Genomic DNA, 26,267 nt, shown 5'->3' with positions numbered 1-26,267 from the left:
ACCTCCGCGCCTGCCGGAGACGGCCGCTCGCAAAGGCCAAACTTAGTGGGCGGAAGAGCAACGCGCGCTGCTTTAGCCACCCAGGGCTGGGGACGGTGGCGGCTGGCTGTCCCCAGCAGACCTCGAAGCAGATGCAGGATGGAGCGAGACGGCGGCGGCGGCAGCCTCTTTTTCCGTGGTCTCCAGAACCGCTCCCACGAGAAGATGAAGCTGCGAACGAGAAAGTCCACCTTGTACCTCAGCCAGCAGAAGCGCACTGGGCGCGGCGGAGGTGAGTGAGTGGGTGTGGAAGATAAGCGGAGTGGTGGTGGCGGGAAATCGCCGACACTCAGCGAGGGCTCCATCTGCTGGGGGGTGGGGGGGGTGGGCAGGGGGCAAGAAATCGCTTTGTTCTCGAGACGGGATTCTCGATCCCTGTCGCTTGCGCGGCAGTGTATTCTGCATTTTTTTGTGCCGTCCTCCCCGCAGCCGTGTGAAGTGAGTAGGCATGATGTGGCCATCCCCTTTTCAGAGAGGGGGTCGCCACCCTGGCCCAGTGTTCCCGAGGTTTCGTAGCTGCGGAGAGGCTGATTCCTGGAGTGGGACCAGGTCTGACCCGCGCCGCACTGCTTTTTCTTCACTGCCCCCTCCGCCTTTTCTTTGGTCCTGATGTAATGTTGACAAGAGAAAAATCATCCCAGCAAGTGGGATTTTAATCTGTCGGAGGGGGTATTTACTATAAAGATGGGCTCCTCATTCATTATTTATTGTGCGCCTTTTATGTGCCAAACGCGGTTGTTCAAGGGCCAGTTCTGAGTACAGTTTCTTCTGCCCGAGTCCACGGACTAAAGAGGAGGAAAGGAAAGAACAACAAGGTTTTCTGACAGCAGATACAGTGCAGTCGGGAGATTTGTTTCTGAAAGATGAAAGTTCAGAAGGGGCATGTATGTGGTGTTGAACGTACCAGTTCAATGTCTGAGAAACATTTAAAATATGTTCCTGGAGAAGAAGGAAGGAGAGTGGCAGGAACCCGGAATGATAGCAAAGACTCACAGTGGATCAGAGGCAGGTTGCAAACTCAAGTCCTCAGGAGGCCGGATAGGCAAGGCTAAATATTATATACATAAGAAGTCAAAGCACCCTATATTTCAGTACCAGCCAGTTGTTCCCAGTTGAGCTCTGTGTTGCCAGATCTTAAAGAGTTTTGATATGCTGCAATACAGATGTTAATACAAAACCTGATTTTTAAATGTTGGCAACTAAATTCACATTTAAAAAAATATATTCAGTCCACAGGCAGTCCATTTGTGATTAAGAGCAGGGCTTTGGAGTCAACATACAGACCCGGTTTTGAATCCTGTTTAGTTATTTACAACCGTTTGACTTGGGAGAAGGCAGTTTAACTTCTGAGCCTCAGTTTCCTCATATATAAAATAGGGCTAATGATATTTTCCCCATAGCATTGAGGACTAAATGAGATAGCGCATGTAAAGGAATGAACTCAGTGCCTAGCATATAGAAAGTTATCAGTAAGGACGATTTTAAAATGTATAAAGGACCACTTCATATGCTAGTATATGCACATATACAAAGTGTCGCTTCCTATGTTAGTAATTTGTTAGCTGGTTTCTTTCATTAGATATACATATAGGAAAACCTAATTAGCCTAAGGCCTTAGTTAACCCAATCTTTTTCAAAATGTATCTTAATATCCTCTTTATATCAATAAGTTGCCAGAAAGATTGGTGAGGCTCTGGCCCTTGTCTAACTTTCCGCCCAGGTCTGCTTTGAGAGTAGTGTGGAGGAGCCAGAGTTCACCACTGCTTTAACAGAGCCTGAGCAAGGGGCCAACCAGAGCAGCAGATTTTAGTTCCCCAAGTGGAATTTGCCTGACTTTTGTGCTACAATTACCTGTTTGTTCGTTTTTTTGTTGTTTTTTTGTTTTCTTTTTTCAGATCTTCTTGGTGAAAACATTTATCTGGTCTTGTTTACCATAGCATTACGAATATGTAACTGCTTTTTAGTCCAGACAAGTTTTGTTCCAGATGAATATTGGCAGTCTCTTGAAGTTGCACATCACATGGTTTTCAAATATCCTTTGTAGTTTCTTTTCTGGACTAGAAAAGTGTATTCATCTTAGGAATTGTGTCAGCTCCATGACATATTTTCAATTAATTTTCCATATTTTCTCCAAATAATTTTAACTTATAAAAGTGTGCCATTATTTTACGCTAATATTTCTTCTCTGTCTCTCTTCGATGTTAGTGTACCTGACTCAGCCTTTAGCATATATTCCCAAAGGGTTCAGTAATGTGGAGGATATAGATGAAGTAAAAAATACATTCCTGCTTTGACGAAGTCAACAGTTTAGTTGGCCAACTGCATTTTTACTTCAGATACCCAGTGTAAAATACTATGCTTTTAAGCTTCTTTGCCAAAAAATAAAAGTGTTTTATATATAGAACTGAAAAGAGGTTTTGTTTCAGTGCTATTTAACGTTAGTCCTTAATAATACTAATTATGGTTATTTGACTTGGGAATGGACAGAAAGATTGAGGGGTTACACTTACCCCTTAATCTTTGCAAGCATATACAAGATTCTGCACCTTTTGAGGAAAGACAGTGTTCAGTTGCTGGTAAGTTTAAATAAAAGTAATCAAAATAGTCATTAACAGATTTATTCCATCCCTTTTTTAAGGTTAATGTATATTAACTAAATGATAATATTAGTATCATGAAGTTTGTTTTTGAAAGACTACTGTTGCTAAACTCAGACCGCATCTGGGAAGCCCAGGGTTCAAAGACATACTGTGATGTGTAACTGTTCAATATGTGCTAAAAATAAGACTGAGCATGAAAGTGTTCTGCTGTGAGCAATCCTGTTAAGATATACAGATTCTCAGAATGACTACGTTATATATTATTTGTACTTTAGAAGTAAATTTCCTTCATAAAAGGATCACTTAAGAGCAGTGTTGTATCTTGCTTTTTTTAACTTGTGAGCAGAAGATCATGTTATATGAGCCTATGAAGACTAGACTAAATACATGTAAACCCACTCAGGATTTAGTGTTGAAATTAAAAATTAGGAAAATTAATTTGACAAAAAACATAGTGATATATACAATCATTGTGCTATGTAGTAATTAGCCATCAATAATGAGCAGGGTTGTAATCCCTAGATCATCTGGGGTCAGTTGCCAGGAGAGGATACAAAAGAAGAACTAATGGTGCAAAAGGTTTTCTAACCTCTTTCTCAGTATCTTTAAGCTATCATCAAGTTGGACTCAGAAGCTTGGGCCTTCCTCATTTTCTGTTAGGGAAGTGGCCCAGAATTCCAAAGGCAGTCTAAATCCTGAAGGGTTTTTTGAAGCCTGGAAAGACATTGAGGTTCTGGAGTTTTGGTTTTTGTTTTGTTTTGGTTTTCTTAGGCTGTATTGTACCCTCCCCTTTGCAACGATATTTGATTACCCATTATTGAGAAACAGGACCATATTGGTAAAATTGACGCTTCATTTGGGAATATCACAGGGAAGGAAAATTGAGAGCAGTAATAGGGTTTCTCCCATTAACACATGTAGAAGTTAGGAACTATGAATTCTCTTTCCTTCTCTCAGGGCTACCCACAAGCTTCTAGATCAAGGATATTCATAAAGACTCAAAACAGGGCAAATATATATAATATCCCAGAAAGTAGGTTATATTATGAATGAAGGAGTCTCCAAGATAGAAAAACTTCCTATTCCTCCACGATCTATCCACTGCCCTCAACCTGTAGCTGACCCACATGGCCATTTTGTGATTTAAAGGAAACCTCCTCTCGTCCCCATCCTACCCCACTCCAATACCCTTCCACCCCCCAAAAAACCTCTATCCTACCTGGAACTTGAGCGGATAGAGAACCATTATGATGCTATCAGTCAGTCATTCTCTCATATTGATGATTTTTAACTATAGATTATACAATTTTGAAACTAGAAGGGGTCAGAGAAGTGATGAAGAAAATAGACCAAAGTCACAGCATGTTAAAAGCTAAAACTAGATCCTAGGTCTACTTATTTACAGCCTAGTGTTCTTTCCAGATAGCTTCTCTCTAAACTGCATAAGGTGTGTGAAAAGAACTAGGGATGGCTTAAAGCTCTGCTGTCCAATATGGTGACCACTAGCCACCTGTGGCTACTGAAGACTTGAAATGCAGCTAGTCCAAATCGAGAAGTGCTATTAGTGTAAAATACATACCAGACGGCAAAGCACTAGAACAAAATAGGAATGTGAACTATTTCTGTAACTTTTATATAGATTAAATGTTGAAATATTTTAGATATAATGAGTTAAACAAAAGCACTAAGATTAATTTTACCTGTTAGAGATTTTTTTTTTTTTTACTTTTTAATTTGACTACTATAAAATTTAAAATTCGGTATGTGGCTCACATTGCATTTCTACTGGACAGCGCTGGCTTAGAATATGTGAGAAGAAAAGGGATAAGAAGGGACACCTGTGGGAGTACCACAGTGGGGGCTTTGAACAGTCAGGAGATGGCACGAGGGCCTGTGGCTCCTAGAGCTTAAGGGAGGAGGATCTGAAAGAGCCAGGAGTGTAGAAAGGTAAGCCGCCAACACAGGCCTCACCTTCAGGGTTTACCCCTGGCATGGTCCTTCTCCCCTTTACCCCACCGCCCTAGTTTTTATTTTCCAGAAGCCATGTGTAACTGTTCAATTCTTGTCAGGTCCTTATAACCTGGAAAATAATGATATCTTAAAAGTCTGGAGAGACTGCTAATAACTGGGAATTTACAACTCCACTTATTTTGGTGTTGAGCTAAAATCTACCTTCTCTTAAATTCAAGATTTCTACATGACAACCCTTCAAAAAAGTTTTATTTATCCAGGATAAATATCTCCAGTTCTAAACCTCATAATCAGATAATGTCCTCTAAACATCCTGTAATTTATTAATGTCCATCTTAAAATGTGGGTCTCGAAACTGAACACTATATTGAAAGCTAGGGTAAGTAGCTCAGAATATAGAGACCATTAACTTCATAAATACTATACTTCTCTCAGTGCAAAAGAATCCTTTTAGTGGCTACCTCAACACTCAGCTCCTATTAAGTTTGTAGCAAAATTAACTTTTTACATGAAGTACTTTCATACCTGGGAGGTGAGGAGGAAGCTTATAGATTCTTAGGCAGGGCAAACAGAAGGTGAGTATAGAGGTGCCTTTTACTGTATTTTACAGGGCACAGTTTAAGTGGAATTATGAAGTTCAATGTACCTTTAACTCTAAGATTTAAACATTTATTTACAGATTATTGACAAAGGACGTAAAGCTAAAGTGTTAGAAGCCACTGACAACTGAAAGTAAAGCAGCTCTAATTATAATGTAAAATTAGTGAAGTTTGATCCAACAAAAATACAGATTTACATATAAATTTTTAGAAACACATCTTTTGAACTAAAATTAAGTTGTGATCTACCATCAAGTGTTATTTGTTAATAATAACTGTGACACATTTTAAAACTCAAAGATGCTAATGTATAACATTAGAATCATTAACTGTAATTGTTATAATACATTTACTCTTTTTTTTTACTCTTAAATTTATTCTTTAGTGTCATCTGACTGGATACCATGTTTCTGTAATTATAGATTACTTAAAGCCTTTTAAAAAAGTAACATTATTTTATTATCTATATTGCAGGATAGGGGAGCAATGTAACTTAGTAGCTAAGAGCTTTGGAGTCAGGTAGACTTGGGTTTGAACCTTGACCTCCACACTAACTAGCTCTGCAGCCTTGGGGAAATTACTTAACCTCTCTATGCCTCAGTTTTCTCATTTATAAAACAGTACCTGTTAGAAGCACTGAATTAGCTGATATACATAAAGTACTTAGTATGATACTTAGCATACAGTAGGGTAAATGTTTCATAAAAAATTACCTACTGTTATGCTACTGAAAAGAACTACATGTGCTTCTAAAATAGAACCTTCACACAATGAAATGGTCTGCTGGCTATTTAAAATTAGTAGTGTTGTAATATATATATATTACAGAGAGAATGAGAATGAGAAAACTACCTTTTGGTATTTCCATGAAAATTAATGTAATTTTTAAGGTATAAATTATTTTTGCAGAAGAATAGAATAATACATCTTTTTTTTAACTAAAAATGGCTTTTGATTGATAGTTGGGTCAGCTTGTTGATTTCTTATGATTTTAAAGTGAACCAACAGGTGTTTTTAATGTCTTTTTTTTTTTTTTTAACTAATGAAGATTTGGATTCCTAGACTTGCCCAAGCACTTTTGTCTGCTATAGCAGACTTGAGGCTTTACTCACTAATGAAGCAACTAGAAAATCAGCAAGTGGCAAGATGGGTGGTAAGTCCTAAACACTTTAGAAACTGTATATCAGTTACTTCATTCCTACAAGCATGAAGCACATGAACAGGTCAGTCAATATGATTGATTCCCAAAACAGTTTCAGAAGATAATTTGTACAACTTTATAGAGGTACTTCCATAATTAAGAACAGTAAAATGCAAGTGGACATGCTCTCTCTCTCCTTCTGAATGAGCCCTAGGTGGCAGAAGCCACTGATGCCCTTCAACCCTATGAGAGGCTAAACCCTAGGACCCAGCCTTGGGAAGCACCATGACTCAGAACTGAGTCCTTGCCTCACTTTCCATAATATTCAGTAGGAATAGTTCTACACCACTGCCTACCTCACAGATCACCTCAGCTGTTTACAACCCTTGTTCACTATTCCTCCAGCTACCTGAGACATATCTTTTCACTGATGCACTCTTTCTCTTCTGGCTAGAATGGTGGAAATAGCTGGACTTTGTAAGAGAGAGAATGTGGTATAGAAGACTGTCTTTTGTCATTTGGCTCATTTCACAGTGGGGAGATAGATTCTCAAACTCACATTCAAATCTTGAATGGATTTTCCCATTTAAACCATAAGTAAGCTTATATGAGCCAACTTAGAAACCTTACTACCTTTTTTATATTTGTTTGCAAATATGTTCCAAATTCCAAGTAACCAATTTACCAACACATTTCTGAAATATAATTTATTGTTAATTTATTAATATTAACAATTTATTAATTATTAATAGGACATATTTCTGCAGGCAGTGTGTTGATTTGCATTAAAAAGACAGATTGCTTTAGCGATTGAGTCCTTGATAATTGATTCAAGGATTAAGTCAATCTCTTTAATTTGTGCTTATACACACTGTCGAAGGCTGAACCTAAAATGGCAAAGGCATAATGCCTTTGAAATCCTTCCTCCAAAGTAACACCACTAGGATCTTCTAGCTCAGGAAGAGCCTTTAACTTCACAAAAATTGGGAACATATTTTAAAGTCTGTATTTGAAGAGATAGGAAGCTGGTACGACGTTTAATACCCTTACACCAACTAGTAAGTTTCTTTTAAGGCATTTGTTTTGTAGACTGAATGATGCTTCTGTTTGCATGTTCTACCAAAAAGTGGTTTATTAATTTAGTCAATTTCCAAATTAAAATTTAATGATGTTTCCTGATAGTCATGATTTTTTTCTCTCTTACGTTGTCTTAAATTTTCCACCAAGAAATAGGACAACATTCCAACCAAAGTCAATAAAAATCAGTCAATATACTTGTCAGTAATGTAAGAAAATTTGAGGAATACTGATTGTGAGACTCTAGTTATGAATTTCAATCTTCTCTGAACTCTACCATCAAAGAATCTGTGTTTTATGTCTTTTATTAGTGTGAAGTGAGATTTAAATCAAATGCAATGCCACAAAAATGTACCTGAAAGTATAAACTTCTTAACTTTAACAAATACAGACCTGGTATCATAGATGTGCTTGATATAACTTCTTAAAAACAATGTTTGGACATGCCCACTTTTAACATTATTTAGACTTGCTTGCTGTTTTCCTTAGAATACTAAGCTTTTCCATTTCCCACTCCATATACGTTTGCTTATAATTGTTCTTAGTTTTTTTGCCAGTTATGCTCTTGGTTCACGTGGTATTGCTGTACCAGAACTCTTACAAACACCATGGAAACTGTTCTCACTATAATTGCTCTTTTCTACTATCCTTTGGAAGGTTCAAAGTTTATGAACAGGTGAGTAACAGTACTGTTATAATTATGTACAAAATTCTAAAGCATGCTTTTGAAAAATCTTAAATTATCAATATATTGCAATGTCCAGTGGACCCCCTAATGCTCATGAAGGCTATTAGAACCACAAATTCACAGTCGATGTATTCATTATAGCAGGAAAGAGATATACTCAAACCAGATAATTAAGGAGAGTTTAATAAACAGACTGTTTACAAAGGTGTAAACAATGTTTGGAAAAGCTAATAAGGGGATACCATAGTACCCAAGGGCTAGTCACAACAAGAAGTTTCAATTACCCTTTGGCCACAAGGAGCAAGGAGAGGAAAGTTACTGAAATCCATAGAGCTGTAACTTTGAGAGGACCCCAACAGGAGAGGGGCACAGCCAGCCTTTAACCATAGCAAGGAAAGAGCAGGGTGAATAAAATACCCTGACTCTTCTGCCCTGCTGTTAACCAATACTAATGAGAAGCCAAGAAGCAAGATAGCCCATTGATATAGTCCATAAAGGTCGGCCTCCCTGCACACTGAGCAGGTGAAGAGTAGAGAGCAGATCTGGATGGGCAAATAGAAAACATATGGACCTGGTTTGGGTTTATATAAATTGGTATAAAATACCAAGCAAAAGGAACATGAGAAAAGGCACAGAGCTATAAAAGGGCTTCACTGTATTCTGGGCAGGTTGTCCAGAGGAGCTAATGTGTGGTAGGATGTGTGGGAGAAGAGAAGAATGAGGGATGAGTCTAGAATGGAACTTCGCCTTTCTCCAGAATTTGGACTTTATAGGTAGCAGGTTACCACTGGTGGCTTTCGAGAAGCATGACATAATCTTATTTAGAAATAATTCTCTTGTAGTAGCAGTATTTAGGATATACCGAAAGGGAGTAAGCCAGAAAATTTGGGAATCTAGTTAAGAAAATTTAGGAATCTAGTATCCACTCTCCCTTATATGCAAGGTTTTTGGGAGGATCAAATCGAATAAGATCATTTCTGCATTAGACTCTCGACTGCAAGAATAGGCGTTCACTTAAGTTACCTATAGATGAGGATATCTAAACATTGATTTCTATCAAATGAGAATAATACAACAGCTCTCAAGAATTAAATGAGACTCTATGGATAGTATATAGTATATAGCACATGGCCTATTACAAAGTAAGTGTTCAGTAAGTACTGATGAATGATATTAAGTAATATTTCTGGGAAATTAAAAAAAAAAAGACTGTGAAAAGATTCCAAACAAGTGACACAACTGTGAAAAGATTCTAGAATAGTGAGAGGACTTGATGTAAAATGATGGCAATGAGAATGGGGAGGAAACACAGTGGATGTGTGGGATGAAAAGCTTCTATTTAAGGTGACTCCAAATTTTAAGACTGAGAAACTGAGTGATACTATTAACTTAAACACTAGATAGTAAACAGGTTTGAGAGAATGGTGTGGAGCTTATTTCATAGTTTGATTTTGAATGCCAGTAAGAAATTTATGTAGAAATATTCAGAAAGGAGTAAGAAATCCAAGTCTGAAAATTTGGAGTGAGGTAGGTAGTTTCACTGTGGCAGAATTTGCAATTAGGCTGTCTGCAAGTCAGACCAAGCCACAAATGTTTTATTTCACCTACACAGTGTTTGTTTTTTTGTTTTTTAACTACTTGGCAAAGTTTTTAAATTGGGAGATCTTACCTAAAATCTGGATTTCTAGTTTCTCTTTAAAAAAAATGTAAGGCCTGTTAACATTTTGGGCCAGGATTCCTTCATGACGATATCAGAGCCCCCATGCAGCCAATATCACACATTTTTTATTACTTATCTGGTCTCTGTAAGCATTTGAACTTGAAATCCCTGCTCTTACATCTTCACCAACATTGGACATTTCTTTATAGTTACTTATTAGTTAATAGGTATATAATGGTACCATAAAGTTGTTTTATTTTGCCACTGTCTGTAGTCCTCATGATTAAATTATCAGGTGCTCGCCTTCAACCCTTTATTGAGAGAAGTCCTAATAGTAAAAACCCACATTTCTATCCATGATCATATAGGTTTTTATAAGTAAGCTTTTTTTAAAAAAATCAGGTGTATATACACATCTTTCAGTTGGACAAAATTACCAGCTTACATTCAAAACAAAACCACATGTGCCCAGAAGCCCATCATTGCCTAAATAAACCCAATGTTTCTTTAAAGGAGCTTTTTTTTTTTTTCCTTATAAAATGGGGACTGTCTTTTATCTCTTTTATCTCTTTAGGAGAGACTTGATCATTTTTCCACCAGGAAAGCAATTGGCAGAGTTGTATGGTTAAAAGTTGGTATACCTTTCAGTAAACAAGATAAACATTAGGACACAGAATAACTTCTTACTTGAAAATACTAGAATATTAAAGCTGGAAAAGACCTTACATATTACCTCTCTTTATGGATGAGAAAAATTAAGAGCCAGAAGTTTAAGTAACTTCCCCAAGTTCACATAGCTATTTATACCAAAAGGAAAATGCTCTCATTTTTTTAAAAAAAATGTTATACCACAGCGTAAATAGATAACTTCTGAACTCATTTCCTAGTTGTCTTGACAATACCTTTTCCTTGCTTATAGTGTCAAGTACTCATCCCTGGTGGCACTTGCCTTTATAATTCGTCCCACAGCTGTTATTCCGTGGATACCTTTGCTGTTCAGACATTTCTGGCAAGAACAGAGAAAGCTTGATCTTATTCTACATCAGTTTTTACCTGTAGGGTAAGTATGGCTACAATCCATCTATTAATTTTAATAACCTATAAATTATAAATTATGAACAAGATTTTACATCTTTTAGTCAGTTATATCTTCTAACATCAATGAGAATTGTCAGACCAAGGAAACATAGTATTTCCAACTTTACATTTTATATTTTTATTTGTGATTCTAAAGTATTTTAATTTGCTTAAATGAGGATCTTGGCAATTTTTCTAAATTAGAACTTTCCTATGCTTTATTTCTTAAATATTTTTCAAATACATTTTAGAGATACTTGATTCCTTCACATTTGTATGGGGCTTTATAATATATGTGTTCACATATTACCTGATTTTCACAATTTTGGATCTAGGCAATGTAGGTGTTTTTACTTTGTGATACAGAAAATGGAGGGCTTGGTAAAATTAAAAATGAATTAGCCGGTGTCACTGGGTTGATTGCTCTGATGGAAATGGGATTGAAACCCAGGTCCTCTTAACTACATTTTGAGCTCCTAGGATCAGAATTATCCCAGGTATCTAGTGGAATATCCAAAATAATTATTTATTGAAGGGATGAATACATTTTGACTCTTAAAACAGTGATCTTTTTAATATACTAGTATTCACTCTGTACAGGTTATTTTTGGTAGCTATTAAAAAAAGGACAAAATCATCCGGTGGCTAAGTTGCCAGTGTTGTCATTTCTCAGATTTATTAGCATTGTTTTGGAAGTAATGCATTCATTCAGCAAATATTTATTTAATCCTAGTATGTGCTAGGTGTCGTTCCAGATGCTGGAGATACAGCAATTTAACAAAATAAAGTCCATTCCTTCATGAAGTATACATTCTAGTGGGGGGGGAGACAGCTAGAAACATTTGATTAACATGTTTCTCAAATGACAATAAGTGCTATAGGGAAAAATCATGAGAGCCTTCAGATGAAACTACAGCCCCAGTCAATATCCTGACAAGTTATGAGACCTTGAGTCAGAGACACCCAGTTAAGCTGCGCCTGGATTCTTGACCCACAGAAACTGAGATAATAAGTGTTCATAGTTTTTGGTTACCACATTTTGGGGGTAATTTGTCATGCAGCAATAGATAATACACACTTACTTTTAAAAAGTTTGCTTAAATACAGCTTCTCTCAATGGAAGATCTTTCAAAACGATATTCACTTGGTAAAACTTTTAAAGCATTTTTAAACTGGCTTTTGATGCAGGGCACTTGCAAAGCCATATGCCACTATTGGATTTTCAGCAAGTTCAGAATGTTAATCACCCTTTTATTTTGTTTTTCAGATTTGTCACTTTGAGTTTCTCTCTGATAATTGATCGTATTTTTTTTGGTCAAGTAAGTAAAAATATACTCAACCTTACTTTTTAATCCATGAATATTTGGGAGCATAAGCAAATCATTTTTTTAATGATATGGGATATATTAGAAAAAAACTACTAGCATATGCCTTTGGTTCACTTTGCTGTGCTTTCTATATAACAGAATTGTATATTCCTAATTGAAGTTCAAGAATCCAGTTTCAGGCACTTTTGTCAGGTTTGAACATTTTTGTCAGGTTTGTAACAATAAAGGTTAATTTTTAAATGATTTTAATTGACCTCAAGTATTCAGAATTCAAATTAACCAGAATATTCTTTAAGCATCTGATTTGGCATTTTAATCTGATGACTACTGGTAATGCCTTTGGTTGTTTTTAAGCTCCCTGTTTTTTTTTTTTTTTTTTTTTTTTAAAGAAATTCACGTTCTTTATTTATTTATTTATTTATTTATGACTGTGTTGAGTCTTCGTTTCTGGGCGAGGGCTTTCTCTAGTTGCGGCAAGTGGGGACCACTCTTCATTGCGGTGCGCGGGCCTCTCACCATCGCGGCCTCTCTTGTTGCGGAGCACGGGCTCCAGACGCGCAGGCTCAGTAATTGTGGCTCACGGGCCCAGTTGCTCCGTGGCATGTGGGATCTTCCCAGACCAGGGCTCGAACCCGTGTCCCCTGCATTAGCAGGCAGACTCTCAACCACTGCGCCACCAGGGAAGCCCCCAAGCTCCCTGTTTTTAAGTCACTTATGGGTTCTGGAATCAGATGCCACTGTCTGAGGCCTGGTGCCCTCATTATTAGCTGTAAGACATTGGACAAGTTGTGTATCTTTCTTGCCAGTTTCCTTATCTGGAAATAAATGTGGTACCTGTCTCTTACGGTTGGAAGATTAAATGAAATAATACATGTAAAATGCTTACAACACTGCATGGCACAAGTGAGCCCTTAATGTTAGCTGCTGCTGTTATTACCTACTTTATGCTATAATTCAAACTGCAATGTTTTCAAAGCTTTATCTTAATAGGTAATGTCTGATGCCATAAGGTAGAACAGTAAAAATTTTAATATGGGTACCAAACACATATACTCATAAAAATTATTTTTAAGGATTCTTTATGTCCAATTGTATGTAAAACTTAACACTGTCATAACATTTATTCATACTTTCTTGAATCTCAAAAAGCTAGTGTTTTACAAATTACAAAAAACACATTAATACTTAGAACATAAAAAATTAATAAAGAATGATTTCATTGTTATTACAAATGACAATGAAAACACAACTATACAAAATCTATGGAATGCAGCAGAAGCAGTTCTCAGATGGAAGTTCACCGTGATACAGCCCTTCCTCAAAAAACAAGAAAAATCTCAAATAAACAACTTAACCTTACCACTTTAAAGAATTAGAAAAAGAAGAACAAACAAAACCTAAAGTCAGCAGAAGGAAGGAAATAATAAAGATTAGACAGAAAATAAATAAAATAGAGATTAAAAAATATAGAAAAAAATCAATAAAACCAAGAGCTGGTTCTTTGAAAGGGTAAACAAGATTGACAAACCTCTGGCCAGGCTCACCAAGAAGAAAAGAGAGAGAACCCAAATAAACAGAATAAGAAATGAAAGGGGAGACATAACAACCGATACCACAGAAATACAAAAAACTATAAGGGAATACTCTGAACAATTACATGCCAACAAAATTCGACAACCGAGAAGAAATGGACAAATTTCTAGAAACATTCAGCCCACCAAAATTGAATCAAGAAGAAACAGACCTACCGTATAGCACAGGGAACTCTACTCAGTGCTCTGTGGTGACCTAAATGGGAAGGAAATCCAAAAAAGAGGATATATGTATATGTATAGCTGATTCACTTGCTGTACAGTAGAAACTAACACAACGTTGTAAAGCAACTATACTCCAATAAAAGTTTTTTTTAAAAAAAAGAAAGAATTAATTTGGACAGACCAATCACTAGAGGTGAAACAATCTGTAATTTTAAAACTTCCTACGAACAAAAGTCCAGGACCAGATGGCTTCACAGGCAAATTCTACCGAACATACAAAGACGAGCTTATACTGATCCTTCTCAAACTCTTCCAAAAAATTGAAGAAGAGGGAACTCTCCCAAAGATAGTCTATGAAGACATCATCACCCTGATACCAAAACCAGACAAAGACACCACCAAAAAAGAAAATTACAGGGCAATATTTTTGATGAATATAGATGCAAAAATTCTCAACAAAATATTAGCAAACCAAATCCAACAACACATAAAAAAGATCATACCACAACCAAGTGGGATTCATCCCAAGTTCAAAGGGATGGTTCAACATATGCAAATCAATGTGATACACCACATAAACAAAAGACAGAAACCACATGATCATCCCAATAGATGCAGAAAAAGTATTTGACAAAATTCAACATCCACTGATGATAAAAAAACTCTTACCAAACTGGGTATAAAGGGAACATATCTCAACATAATAAAAGCTATTTATGACAAACCCACAGCCAATATAATACTCAATGGTGAAAAGCTGAACACCTTCCCGCTAAAATCTGGAACAAGACAAGGATGCCCACTCTCACCTCTTCTATTCAACACTGTATTGGAAGTCCTACCCAGAGCAATCAGACAAGAAAAAGAAATAAAAAGTATCCAAATTGGAAGGGAAGAGGTAAAATTTTCAAATTTTCATTATATGCAGATGACATGATACTATCTATAGAAAACCCTAAAAACTCCACACAAAAACTACTAGAACTGATAAACGAATTCAGCAGGTAGCAGGATACAAGATTAACATACAGAAATCAGTTGCATTTCTTTACACTAACAATGAAATATCAGAAAGGGAATGTCAAAAAACAATATCTGGGACTTCCTTGGTGGCGCAGTGGTTAAGAGTCTGCCTGCCAATGCAGGGGACATGGGTTCAAGCCCTGCTCCGGGAAGATCCCACATGCCGTGGAGCAACTAAGCCCATGCACCACAACTACTGAGCCTGTGCTCTAGAGCCCACGAGCCACAACTACTGAGCCCACGTGCCTACAGCCCGTGCTCCGCAACAAGAGAAGCCACCACAATGAGAAGCCCGTGCACCACAATGAAGAGTAGCCACTGCTCGCCGCAACTAGAGAAAGCCCGCATACAGCAAAGAAGACCCAAAACAGCCAAAATAAATTAAAAACACACACACACACACACAAAAACCTTTCAAAATCGCATCCCCCAAAATAATAAAACACTTAGGAGTAAACCTGACCAAGGAGATGAAAGAATTATACACTGAGAACTATAAAACATTAATAAAGGAAACCAAAGATGATTCAAAGAAATGGAAAGATACCCTATGTTCTTGGATTGAAAGATTTAATATTGTTAAAATGGCCATACTACCCAAAGCAGTCTACAGATTTAATGTGATCCCTATCAAATTACCCATGACATTTTTCACAGAACTAGAACAAGTAACCCTAAAATTTATATGGAACCATAAAAGACCCCAAATTGCCAAAGCAATCCTTAAGATAAAGAACAAAGCAGGAGGCATAACCCTCCCAGACTTCAGACAATACTACAAAGCTACAGTAATCAAAACAGTGTGGTATTGGCACAAATACAGATATATGGATCAATGGACCAGAACAGAGAGCCCAAAAATAAACCCACACACCTACAGTCAATTAATCTTTGACAAAGGAGGCACAAATATACAATGGGAAAAAGACAGGCTCTTCAGCAAGTGGTTCTGGGAAAGTTGGACAGCTGCATGTAAATCAATGAATTTAGAACATACCCTCACATTATGCACAAAAATAAACTCAAAATGGCTTAAAGACTTAAATATAAGACATGACACCATAAAACTCCTGGAAGAGAACATAGGCAAAGCATTCTCTGACATAAATCATACCAATGTTTTCTTAGGTCAGCCTCCCAAGGCAACAGAAATAAAAGCAAAAATAAACAAATGGGACCTAATCAAACTTAAAAGCTTCTGCACAGCAAAGGAACCATAAACAAAATGAAAAGACAACCTACAGAATGGGAAAAAATATTTACAAACAATGAGACTGACAAGGGCTTAATTTCCAAAATATACAAACAGCTCATACAACTCAACAACAAAAAAACACACAACCCAATTGAAAAATGGGCAGAAGACCTAAATAGACATTTCTCTAAAGAAGCCATGGCCAACAGGCACATGAAAGGATGCTCAACATCGCTAATTATTAGAGAAATGCAAATCAAAACTTCAATGAGGTATCACCTCACACCAGTCAGAATGGCCATCATCAGAAAGTCCACAAACAATACATGCTGGAGAGGGTGTGGAGAAAAGGGAACCCTCCTACACTGTTGGTGGGAATGTAAGTTGGTACAGCCACTGTGGAAAACAGTATGGAGTTTCCTCAGAAAACTGAAAATAGAATTACCATATGATCCGGCGGTCCCACTCCTGGACATATATCCAGGAAAAACTCTAATCCAAAAAGATACAGGCACCCTTATGTTCACAGCAGTACTATTCACAATAGCCAAGACATGGAAACACCGTAAATGTCCATTGCAGATAAATGGATAAAGATGTGGTATGTATATATGTGTGTGTGTGTGCACGCGCACACACACACACACACACAATGGAATACTACTCAGCCATAAAAAGGAATGAAATAATGCCATTTGCAGCAACATGGATGGAACTAGAGATTATCATACTAAGTGAAGTTAAGTCAGGAAGAGAAAGACAAATACCATATGATATTACTTATGTGTGGAATCTGAAGTATGGCACAGGGGCTTCCCTGGTGGTGCAGTGGTTGAGAATCCACCTGCCAATGCAGGGGACACGGGTTCGAGCTGTGGTCCGGGAAGATCCCATATGCCGCAGAGCAACTAAGCCTGGGCTCCACAACTACTGAGCCAGCGTGCCACAACTACTGAAGCCCATGTGCCTAGAGCCCATGCTCTGCAACAAGAGAAGGCACTGCAGTGAGAAGCCCATGCAGCGCAACGTAGAGTAGCAACGAAGACCCAACACAGCCAAAAATAATAAATAAATAACTTTATTTTAAAAAAATGAGTTCATATTCAAAATTATTAATGTAAACTACGGTATGGTGTTTAGATTTCGTTCTGATTTAATTTCATGTTTCTGCCAAATTCCCTAATGCCAAAGATTCATACTTGGCACTAACACATTTCTATTTCCTTTTCCTTCAATGATGCCAGTGGACTCTGGTTCAATATAATTTTTTGAAATTTAACGTGCTGCAGAATGTGGGATCATTTTATGGTTCTCATCCATGGCACTGGTACTTCAGTCAAGGATTTCCAGCTGTCCTGGGTACTCACTTACCCTTCTTTATTCATGGCTGCCTTCTAGCCCCAAAGAGGTACAGGATATTTTTGGTGACTGTGCTGTGGACACTGCTAGTTTATAGGTAAGATTTTATTTATTCAAATAGTTCACTTTTTAAATGTTACCAAGAAATTAACTAAATTATTTAAAAGGTAAACTGTTTATCTTTTGGAGGTGCATTAATTCTTATGATTTGTTAGTGGGGATTATTTAGCAGATGGAAAATGTAATAATTATGCTGGTACTCAGACAGACTGAATACTTCTGATACAGTTTGCTTAATATGGATACATTCAGTTTTTAAAAAGGTTGAACAAATTGTATTTGCTTTTAAAAAACAGAAACTGCCAAAATTTTAAGTATTGAAGGACCAGAGAAATATTTTGAAAATGTATGCACCTTTATTTGAAATTTGAGTAAAATAACTTACTTGGATTGGTAATAGAAATCCTTTTTTTAGAATGCAATTGTACTTTAGAATATCGCATTGACATCAAATGTTAGGATTACTTTTAACACATCATCATCACCTTAATAACTAAAAAAGAATGAGACTGATTCCTAAAACATGAAATTCAGTCTCAGTAATTACAAAAACAGATGTTAATTACATTCATTTAAAATACATTAACTTCTCAAACCATCATTTAATATAAGAAAATAATATTTTCTTTGAATATCTTTTTTTACTACAGCATGTTGAGCCACAAAGAATTCAGGTTTATCTATCCAGTTTTACCATTTTGTATGGTGTTCTGTGGTAAGTATTTTTGTATAATAGAGAAAAAAATCAATTATAAAGAAACAGTTAAGACAATCAATGCTTATTAAACTCTAAAATATTATTTATTTTCTAGTAGGCTAAATAAGAATTGCTCCGTAATTACAAATTGAGTATATTACTGCAGCATTCCCTTTTTGCAGCCTAAACATCCTTTTTCCTGTGTCCTGTAAAGTGAGATAAAAACATAAGGATCCAGTATCCGTAACACCTTTTGGTGGTGGTGTTTCTGGCTGTCAGAAATCTTTCGCTAAAAAGTAATACAACATGTCTATTTTAGAATAGCTAATTTAAGTTTATGGTTAAACTACGAAGTTCTACATTCCACAAATGAAAAATGTATATTGAAACTAGTTTTTAATGCTTTACACACATCTATCCCTTCAAGACTCACTCTAATGCATATGCAATTTTTTAAGTGATTCACACCTCTGGCTTAATTTTTAATCTTTTCTCCATTTTTCCACTAGGTTTTTTTCAGTAGGTTTTTTACATATGGCTTCTAAAAAGTCTTATATTACTCGGCTCTGGAAAATATGAATTTTTTCATTGGTTGGTTTGGAAAATTTACGAATTGAAACTTTATTAACTTCAAGTTTAATTCAGAATGGCTGCTGGCTTCCTTCAAATATTAATCACTAAAAAAAAATCACTGGACTAAGGAGGGAAGAAATGAGTAATCAACTGGGCCTAGAGGCGCAGAAAAACTAGGAAGTTAATGGTACCAAACTTTTTACTTAAAAAAAAAACCAAACCTCCAAACAACCCATTGAGTTAAGCAGCCTTCTTTGACCAAGTATAAGTTATCTCCTACAGATCTCAGATGTAGTCTCTTCAATTTAGACACAAACATACACCTCTATGTACTGGAAACATCTAAAGTTCTGAAACCAAAGTTAGTGTCCTATTTATAGTCTTACTTCAAATACAAATGCAGGCACAAATAAAAATATAAGCATCTAAGAGCTATTTGGCAAGTTTTAAGAACAGTGGGACCATTTGGCAGAGCAAATCTGTTCACAAATCACTATTCAGATTTAAACTTTTTTTTTTTTTTTTTTTTTTTTACAGTAACTTGAGTTAGAGTTATAATTGTTTTTCACCCAGGTGAGCATTGCCAGACTATTGGAGGACAGATATTTCTGTGCACATGTTTGATTTGGTTAATTTAGGAAATTGGTTTCATTCCATTTTTATAATCTGGTTTTTCCAGCATTCCACTTCTCTGCTCTGTGTCTTTACAGAGTGTTTTAAAGACTGAGTTGTCTAAATTCTCATTCCCATTCCAAAAGCGTGAGTCTTTAAGTGGCAGGATCTTGGGTTGGGTTTCTGCTTAATCTGTTTTTACTACAGTGGCCAGTGCAGACTTGCTGGTCTCTGATTAGGCCACTTTGTTTTTCCATATGCTAATCTTTTTAGCAAAACTGCACATGCACTGTTTCAAAAGTCAGACAAGGATTTTTAAAGAACAGTGGTTCCCCTGCCCTCCCTCCCATTACCATACTCAGAGGCAATCACTTACACTCTTTTAGGTGGTTATTTTGTTATTTGTCTCCCTCTCTAAATAAAATGCTAATAATGCTCTTAAAGGTTACTGTTTTTGGCATTATCTACTGACTTCTCACTATGGAAAATGAAAATATAGATTTCCTTACCAAAGTGGTTTTTTTGTTTTGTTTCGCCACATACAAGAATTACTTTTACAAATTAAAAAAGAAAAATTGTTTAGCATCTCCAAATTGTCCAACACTATAGTGAAAGAAAAAAATAATAATAAAACATAAATCTTTCTCTTCCAGAAAGAGATCCATGCCATCACTCATAAACTGACCACTGAAAATCTCCCAGGAGCTTAGTGGTGTATTTTTCTAAGAGGATATTCTGTTATACTTCCTCCAGAATTACTGAGACTTGTAATGTACACAATCCATTGCTAGTGCTTGGGAGATTAAAGTGATAGGTAAATGGAATAAATGCAAGTCCTATTTATTTAGCAACTATATACCAGGACAGACACTGGACATACATTTTTTTCTAATACTTGATTTCAAGGTACTGTTAGGGAAGATAGGGAAACTAATTCCAGAGCTAGAATTCAAATCTGTTTCTGTTAGACTCCCTAGCCATAATCTTTCCGCTATACCTCAATTCCTTTTTCTAGAAAAAGGTCAAGACATGGATGATAATGGATAATGACAGTGAATGGTCAGAGAAATTACAAAGATGACGTATTGCTGACCTCGTTTGTCCATGACAGCATTACAGCTTGTACTACACTTCCATGAAAGATTACAAATATATTTGCAGTTAATATTTGCTTAGCTATAAGAAAACAAAACATTACCAGTGTTACAATTCAATGTGTCTATCTTTATATAGGATACTCCCTAAGCAACCTGAAATTGTGGAAGAAACCAGCTCTAAGTTTCCTGTTTTTATCAAATATGTTCTTTGCCCTCTATACTGGTTTAGTTCATCAACGAGGTACTCTTGATGTCATGACTAATATTCGAGAACTCTGTTACAACAATACAGATATATCTTCAGCTTCAGTACTAATGATGATGCCTTGTCACTCTACTCCTTATTATAGGTAATAAAATTTGTTCATAATATGCTATTATTATGAAAACTACTTTAAAATTCCTTTTGGATTCCTGGATTTAAATTAATTGATCAAATGATTATAAGAAATTTGAAACTGCTATTTATGTCAATGAAAATCATACACAACTTTTAAATAAACTTTAATATTCTTTTTTCAAAACAACTTACATTTAAATAATGATCGAAAGCCTATACGATATTTTATACTATTTAAAGGTAGTATAAAATATCATATATGTTTATTTGATGGTACTCTTAGTAAAGAAATTCACTTATCATTGATCCGTACAAATCTTTGTGATACATCTTATTATTTACATAATTTTGAAATAATCTCAAAACACTGGATTCAAGTCCAGATTTACTGTTGGACTGTTGCCCTGGTCTTAAACCAGTGTATTTAATCTCTTTGGGTATCAGCTGTCTTGCCTGTAAAAATTAGGGAATTCAATTAGATGCCATCCTAATGCTTGGATTAAGTGTGTCTGGGAAATAACACTGAAACTGCCTTAATTATGCAGGACATATAAAAAGACATCATTGACCCTATGCTTGTATTTCAGGAAGCTGTATTACTTCACCAATTGCCCAATAAGGGTAAAAGGACAAAGCAAACAGCTTTCCTTTAGAAAATTCTTTACCTATCTGGCTTTAAACAATCTGAAGTTAATTTTCCATGTGCACATTCAGTCAACTTAATATCAAACTTGATATCATTTTAAGGTAATTTAACACTTTTGGAATACTGTACTTAACTGAATCATTAATGCCAATCATTAATATGCAATTTGGAAATGTGTAGCAAAAGCCACAGGTTAGATGGATGTAAGACCCCAAGTATCCCTTTAACTTGAGGATCCTACACTATATAAAAAAGACTAGAGCTGAGAGAGGGACATTCACTCTCCATCCATGCTCTCAGTAGTGTTAACACTGAAGAGAACAGGAATTCTAGAGGTACCAAGATGCTCTCCCATACATGGTTGTAGTGGTTGATATCTTAGGCTTTGTATAGTTCACCTAGTTCTTGTCTTACATTTTTTCAACTTGCACAATGGAGCACAAAAAAAAAAAAAAAAAAGTCTGATACCTACTTTGGAATATAAGGCTGGCAGCTTCTTCTCAGTTTCTGCTTTCCCCTTGAAGCGAGACCTTCATCTTCAAAACTGTAAAAGTCATGAAGTATTTGAAATAACTTTATTTATTTAGGCTTTGTTGCGTCTTTGTTGCTGCGTGCGGGCTTTCTCTAGTTGTGACGAGCTGGCTTCTCATTACCGGTGGCTTCTCTTGTTGCGGAGTATGGGCTCTAGGCACATGGGCTTCAGCAGTGGCAGCACACGGGCTCAGTAGTTGCGGCACGTGGGCTCAGTAGTTGTGGCGCATGGGCTCTAGACCGCAGGCTCAGTAGTTGTGGAGCACGGGCTTAGCTGCTCCATGGCATGGGGGATCTTCCCGGACCAGGGATCGAACCTGTGTCCCCTGCATTAGCAGGTGGATTCTTAACCACTGAGCCACCAGGGAAGTCCCAGTCGTGAAATATTAAGGTCTTGTGTAAATTTATTTTGTATGCATTTCATAGATAAAAATAAACTTCTATCACTTATTTATATTAATTTTTTTAAAAAATTTATTTATTTATTTTTGGCTGTGTTGGGTCTTCGCTGCCACGTGCAGGCTTTCTCTAGTTGTGGAGAGCAGGGGCTACTCTTCGTTGCGGTGCGCGGGCTTCTCATTGTGGTGGCTTCTCTTGTCGCGGAGCACAGGCTCTAGGCGCGCGGGTTTCAGTAGTCGTGGCACGCGGGCTCAGTAGTTGTGGCTTGCGGGCTCTAGAGCCCAGGCTCAGTAGTTGTGGCACACGGGCTTAGCTGCTTCGCGGCGTGTGGGATCTTCGTGGACCAGGGATCGAACCCGTGTCCCCTGCATTGGCAGGCAGATTCTTAACCACTGCGCCACCAGGGAAGTCCCTATATTAATTTTCCTGAGGCAAAGTTGTAAACATGGCTTTTTGCATGGCCCAAGTAACTGGCTTAAGTTGTTATGATTCATCAGTCCATCTTTTTTACATACACTCTAGTCTTTCTATGCCACAGTAAAACCATGACTTATTTGAATTTTGATCAGTGAACCCATGTTGCTCTCTATTACTAAATCTTACTTATATAAATATTTAAGGAAAAAAAAAAAAGGAAAAACTTGTTGTGTAAGGATTCAGAGCAGAAAGAGGAAAAGAATCCTTTCTGGTTCATGACCAGTTTTCTACTTTGCCAGATATTACTCTCTTATTAACAAGCAACATACCCGGTCCTAAAGGCCCCATCCATCCCTGGAACAGCATACTAATGTTATAGACTATTGAGTCCCACAAGCTGCTGACCTACTTCCCGCCCTGAAATGGAGTTTTGCTCTTTAGTTTGGACTTGAGGTTACTGCACAGGTACACAGTGTGAGAATCATATTCTCCATTTCTGAGAAAACTGCATTAAAGGTGTGCCTCCTCACCTTAACTGGAATCTAGTTTAGATTCAGATTTCACATTTTGTTATGTGAGCATATCTTAAGAGTAATTTGAAAACTTTCACGAAAAAAAACTTTTTTTTACTTCTTGTAACTATAATGGTAACTTTCTTCTTATAGCCATGTCCATCACCCACTTCCAATGAGATTTCTCCAATGTCCCCCAGACCTGACTGGAAAAGGTGATTATCTTGTTGAAGCAGATATATTTTATCTAAATCCCTTAAAGTGGTTGTATAGAGAGTTTCAAAATGATTCAACACTGCCTACTCACTTGATCATCTTCAGCATCTTGGAGGAGGTAAGGGAACGTGAAAAAAGGTATAACTCAGTATTTTTATTTCACCTCAGGTTTAGCAAACACTCAGGTAAACAGACAACATCACTTTTTTTATGGTCCCTTTCAACCCACATTTTATAACTGGTCTTTTCCCTAGTCCAAATCAGCCCTAGTTCTGTAACTACCAAGGAATATATGTTACTTACCATGAGTTAATTATTTTATTAAGAAATTGCATTGTTTTATTAAGAAAAGGGTTTCAGAAGAACAAATAGGTCACTCTTAAATTCTTGAAACGGTACTCAGCAAAATGTAGCCTTTATTTACTTAAACATTTATTTACTTCTAGGAAATAAATCCTTTCCTAATTTCAAACAAGTATGAGAGAACTGCTGTATTCTTCCACACTCACTTTCCGGAGAGTCGAACTGGAAGTCACATATACGTCTATGAACGGAAGTTAAAAGGGAAACTCAACCAAACATGAACATGAAATTCTGACTTTGTTTAGATCTTTCTCAGAGAAATAGACATTGCTGAGCAGAAATATCCAGATGCTGCTTAAATATGCTAGTAAATACTGGGTAAAATTCATGGAACTAGCAAAAAACCACTATGAACTACTTTACCAAATATCACTACTGAGGAAATATATGAAAAATATCACAAAATATAAAATCATGTATTAATAATGCAATGCCAGATTTTAAATAAAGACCTTTAGTTTTCCTCATGGTGTAGTTTTATTGTTTCTTCCACAATATTCAGATGTGCAAGAAATTTCACAAGAGAACAAGTCAGCAAGCTCATAAGGCAGCAAATTCTTCACAAGTCAACGGGCTCTTGAACCCACAAAAAGACAAGAAGTGTAAGATTATAAAATGTTAGAGATGAAATTCCATCACAATGTACTTTTTTCAAGCTCTACTGGAAATTTAACACAAATATCAGTGTTAATTACACTTTGTCATGTATGATTTGAGCTTGCTTTAAGCTCATACACTGAAAGGAAGCCTCATTTCATGCACAAAATCTGTTGCATGCCTGGCTTCCTTAATAAATCTACAGTTGAACATTTCCACTGCCAAAAAAAATTCAGCAAAGCTAAACTACAGGAAAATGCAAGTTAGTAAGCTTTTGCTTGATGCTTCTGAGTAATAATATAAAATCATCAAACTGATACTTAGAAATGATAAAAAGACGTTGTTATCTTGATAATTTCATCTTAGTTTCAACACCAAACAGTATAGAAAGCATCCAAGTTTCTGTTACAGTTTTCTAATTTAACTTAATCGTGATGGTCAATATTTAGGATCAAAAGGTAATTGCCCCAATTCTATTTCAAGGTTTGCCATGTGTCTTCCATTAGTGCGACCATATTTATGCCATTTACCTTCCCTTTTATAAGGTTGTGGCTGAGGGTGCTTCTGCTCTTGTTTTCGATGCCTGGAGCTTTCAATATTTACCATACGTTGCTTTTTATCTGGTCGACTGAAAGCAGTAAACACATTTTTCATCCATGTTAGAGTTAAATTTATTTAAACAAGAAACAATTTTAATGTTTTTATCCATTAATCTATTATCTGAACACTGAAAAAGGATGTTAAATTAATCTGAAGCATAATCCTACAATAACCATACGAAAAAGATTCAATGAGTTTATACTTTTATCCTATAGAAAGAAAAAATAGACAAACTGTGCTGGCAAAGAGGGGAAACAATAGATAAGTAGAAATGTGACAATAAAATAATGAGATGTGTTTCCATTATTTTTCCTCCTTTCCTATAAAAATTAATCCCCCCCAGGGGCTTCATTCATGAATACGTATACATCTCTTACAGAGTCTCTCTCTCTAAGCTAAGGCTTATAAACAATGTCTACATGAACAGTTCTCCATCTATATAATCAGGCTTCTGTCACTACTTCACTGAAACACTCCACAATGCCATCCAAGGCCATCCAATTCCCAGCCAAGAAATCCAGTCTTTTCCGTTTTTTTGTTTTGTTTTGTTTAAGCATTTAACACTGAAATATTCCTTTTACTTGAGAACATCTTTGGATTTTCATGATGCCACTCTCTGGCCATTCATTCTCAGCCTTCTTTCTCTACAACCCCTTGGATGCTGGTGTTCCCCAGGAATCTGATAAATACGTCCAGCCTAGACTGTCTACACACACACGGAGTCTGGGCTAGAGACAGTCATATAAACAACAGCCAACTAATTCTCTACTTGTATGTCAACAGGTACCCTCCAAACACAATTCTCATTTCCAATTCCCCTTATGCAAAACCTTCTGGTATTCCTTAGCGTAGCTGATGTCACTATCTAACTAGTGACCCAACCCAGAAATCTGGAAGTCATTGTTACTTTCTACTTCCCTTTCACAAGAAATACCACCAATTTTACTTACTGTATATTGTTCAGATCTGCCTCCTCCTTTCTAGTCCTGCTGCTGCCCTAGTTCAGATACCCTTCAGCTCATGTCTATACTGTTTCAAAGCCCACTTTCTAGCATCTAGCTTCACCCTTTCCAACAAACCCTTCAGGCTACTG

The 26,267-nt window shown here is 36.6% G+C and overlaps 2 protein-coding genes across 8 annotated transcripts in view; one reads left to right on the top strand and one right to left on the bottom strand.

The window, feature by feature from the left end:
• The first annotated feature begins 10 nt into the window (after positions 1-10).
• Positions 11-24,444, top strand: PIGB (phosphatidylinositol glycan anchor biosynthesis class B). Of its 3 annotated transcripts, none has more exons than XM_007194927.3 (12): positions 11-271; positions 1,935-2,070; positions 2,498-2,615; positions 6,258-6,362; positions 7,973-8,103; positions 10,695-10,835; positions 12,120-12,171; positions 17,400-17,611; positions 18,225-18,289; positions 20,783-20,903; positions 23,552-23,732; positions 24,061-24,444. In XM_007194927.3, the coding sequence occupies exons 1-12, from the start codon at positions 139-141 to the stop codon at positions 24,196-24,198; spliced, it is 1,533 nt and encodes a 510-aa protein (XP_007194989.2). In that variant the 5' UTR covers positions 11-138; the 3' UTR covers positions 24,199-24,444. The 3 variants fall into 3 exon arrangements, with proteins under 3 accessions (XP_007194989.2, XP_057399924.1, XP_007194988.2); XM_057543941.1 differs by having other exon boundaries at positions 20,690-20,903; positions 23,552-23,613; XM_007194926.3 differs by having other exon boundaries at positions 20,690-20,903.
• Positions 13,436-26,267, bottom strand: part of CCPG1 (cell cycle progression 1) — a 49,922-nt gene continuing 37,090 nt past the window's right edge. For 3 of the 5 annotated variants that reach the window (XM_057543937.1, XM_007194921.3, XM_057543940.1), the window contains one exon: positions 17,911-25,202. In XM_057543937.1, the coding sequence (XP_057399920.1) occupies positions 25,013-25,202 (190 nt within the window). In that variant the 3' untranslated portion in view covers positions 17,911-25,012. Of the gene's footprint in view, positions 13,494-13,928; positions 13,969-17,910; positions 25,203-26,267 lie in introns of those variants that run through there. The other 2 variants (XM_057543938.1, XM_057543939.1) reach the window with 2 other exon arrangements.

This window comes from Balaenoptera acutorostrata, chromosome 3 (genome assembly GCF_949987535.1).
Source record: "Balaenoptera acutorostrata chromosome 3, mBalAcu1.1, whole genome shotgun sequence".
In the NCBI taxonomy this organism is placed as follows: Eukaryota; Metazoa; Chordata; class Mammalia; order Artiodactyla; family Balaenopteridae; genus Balaenoptera; species Balaenoptera acutorostrata.
This window is presented reverse-complemented; position numbering and strand designations above follow the sequence as displayed.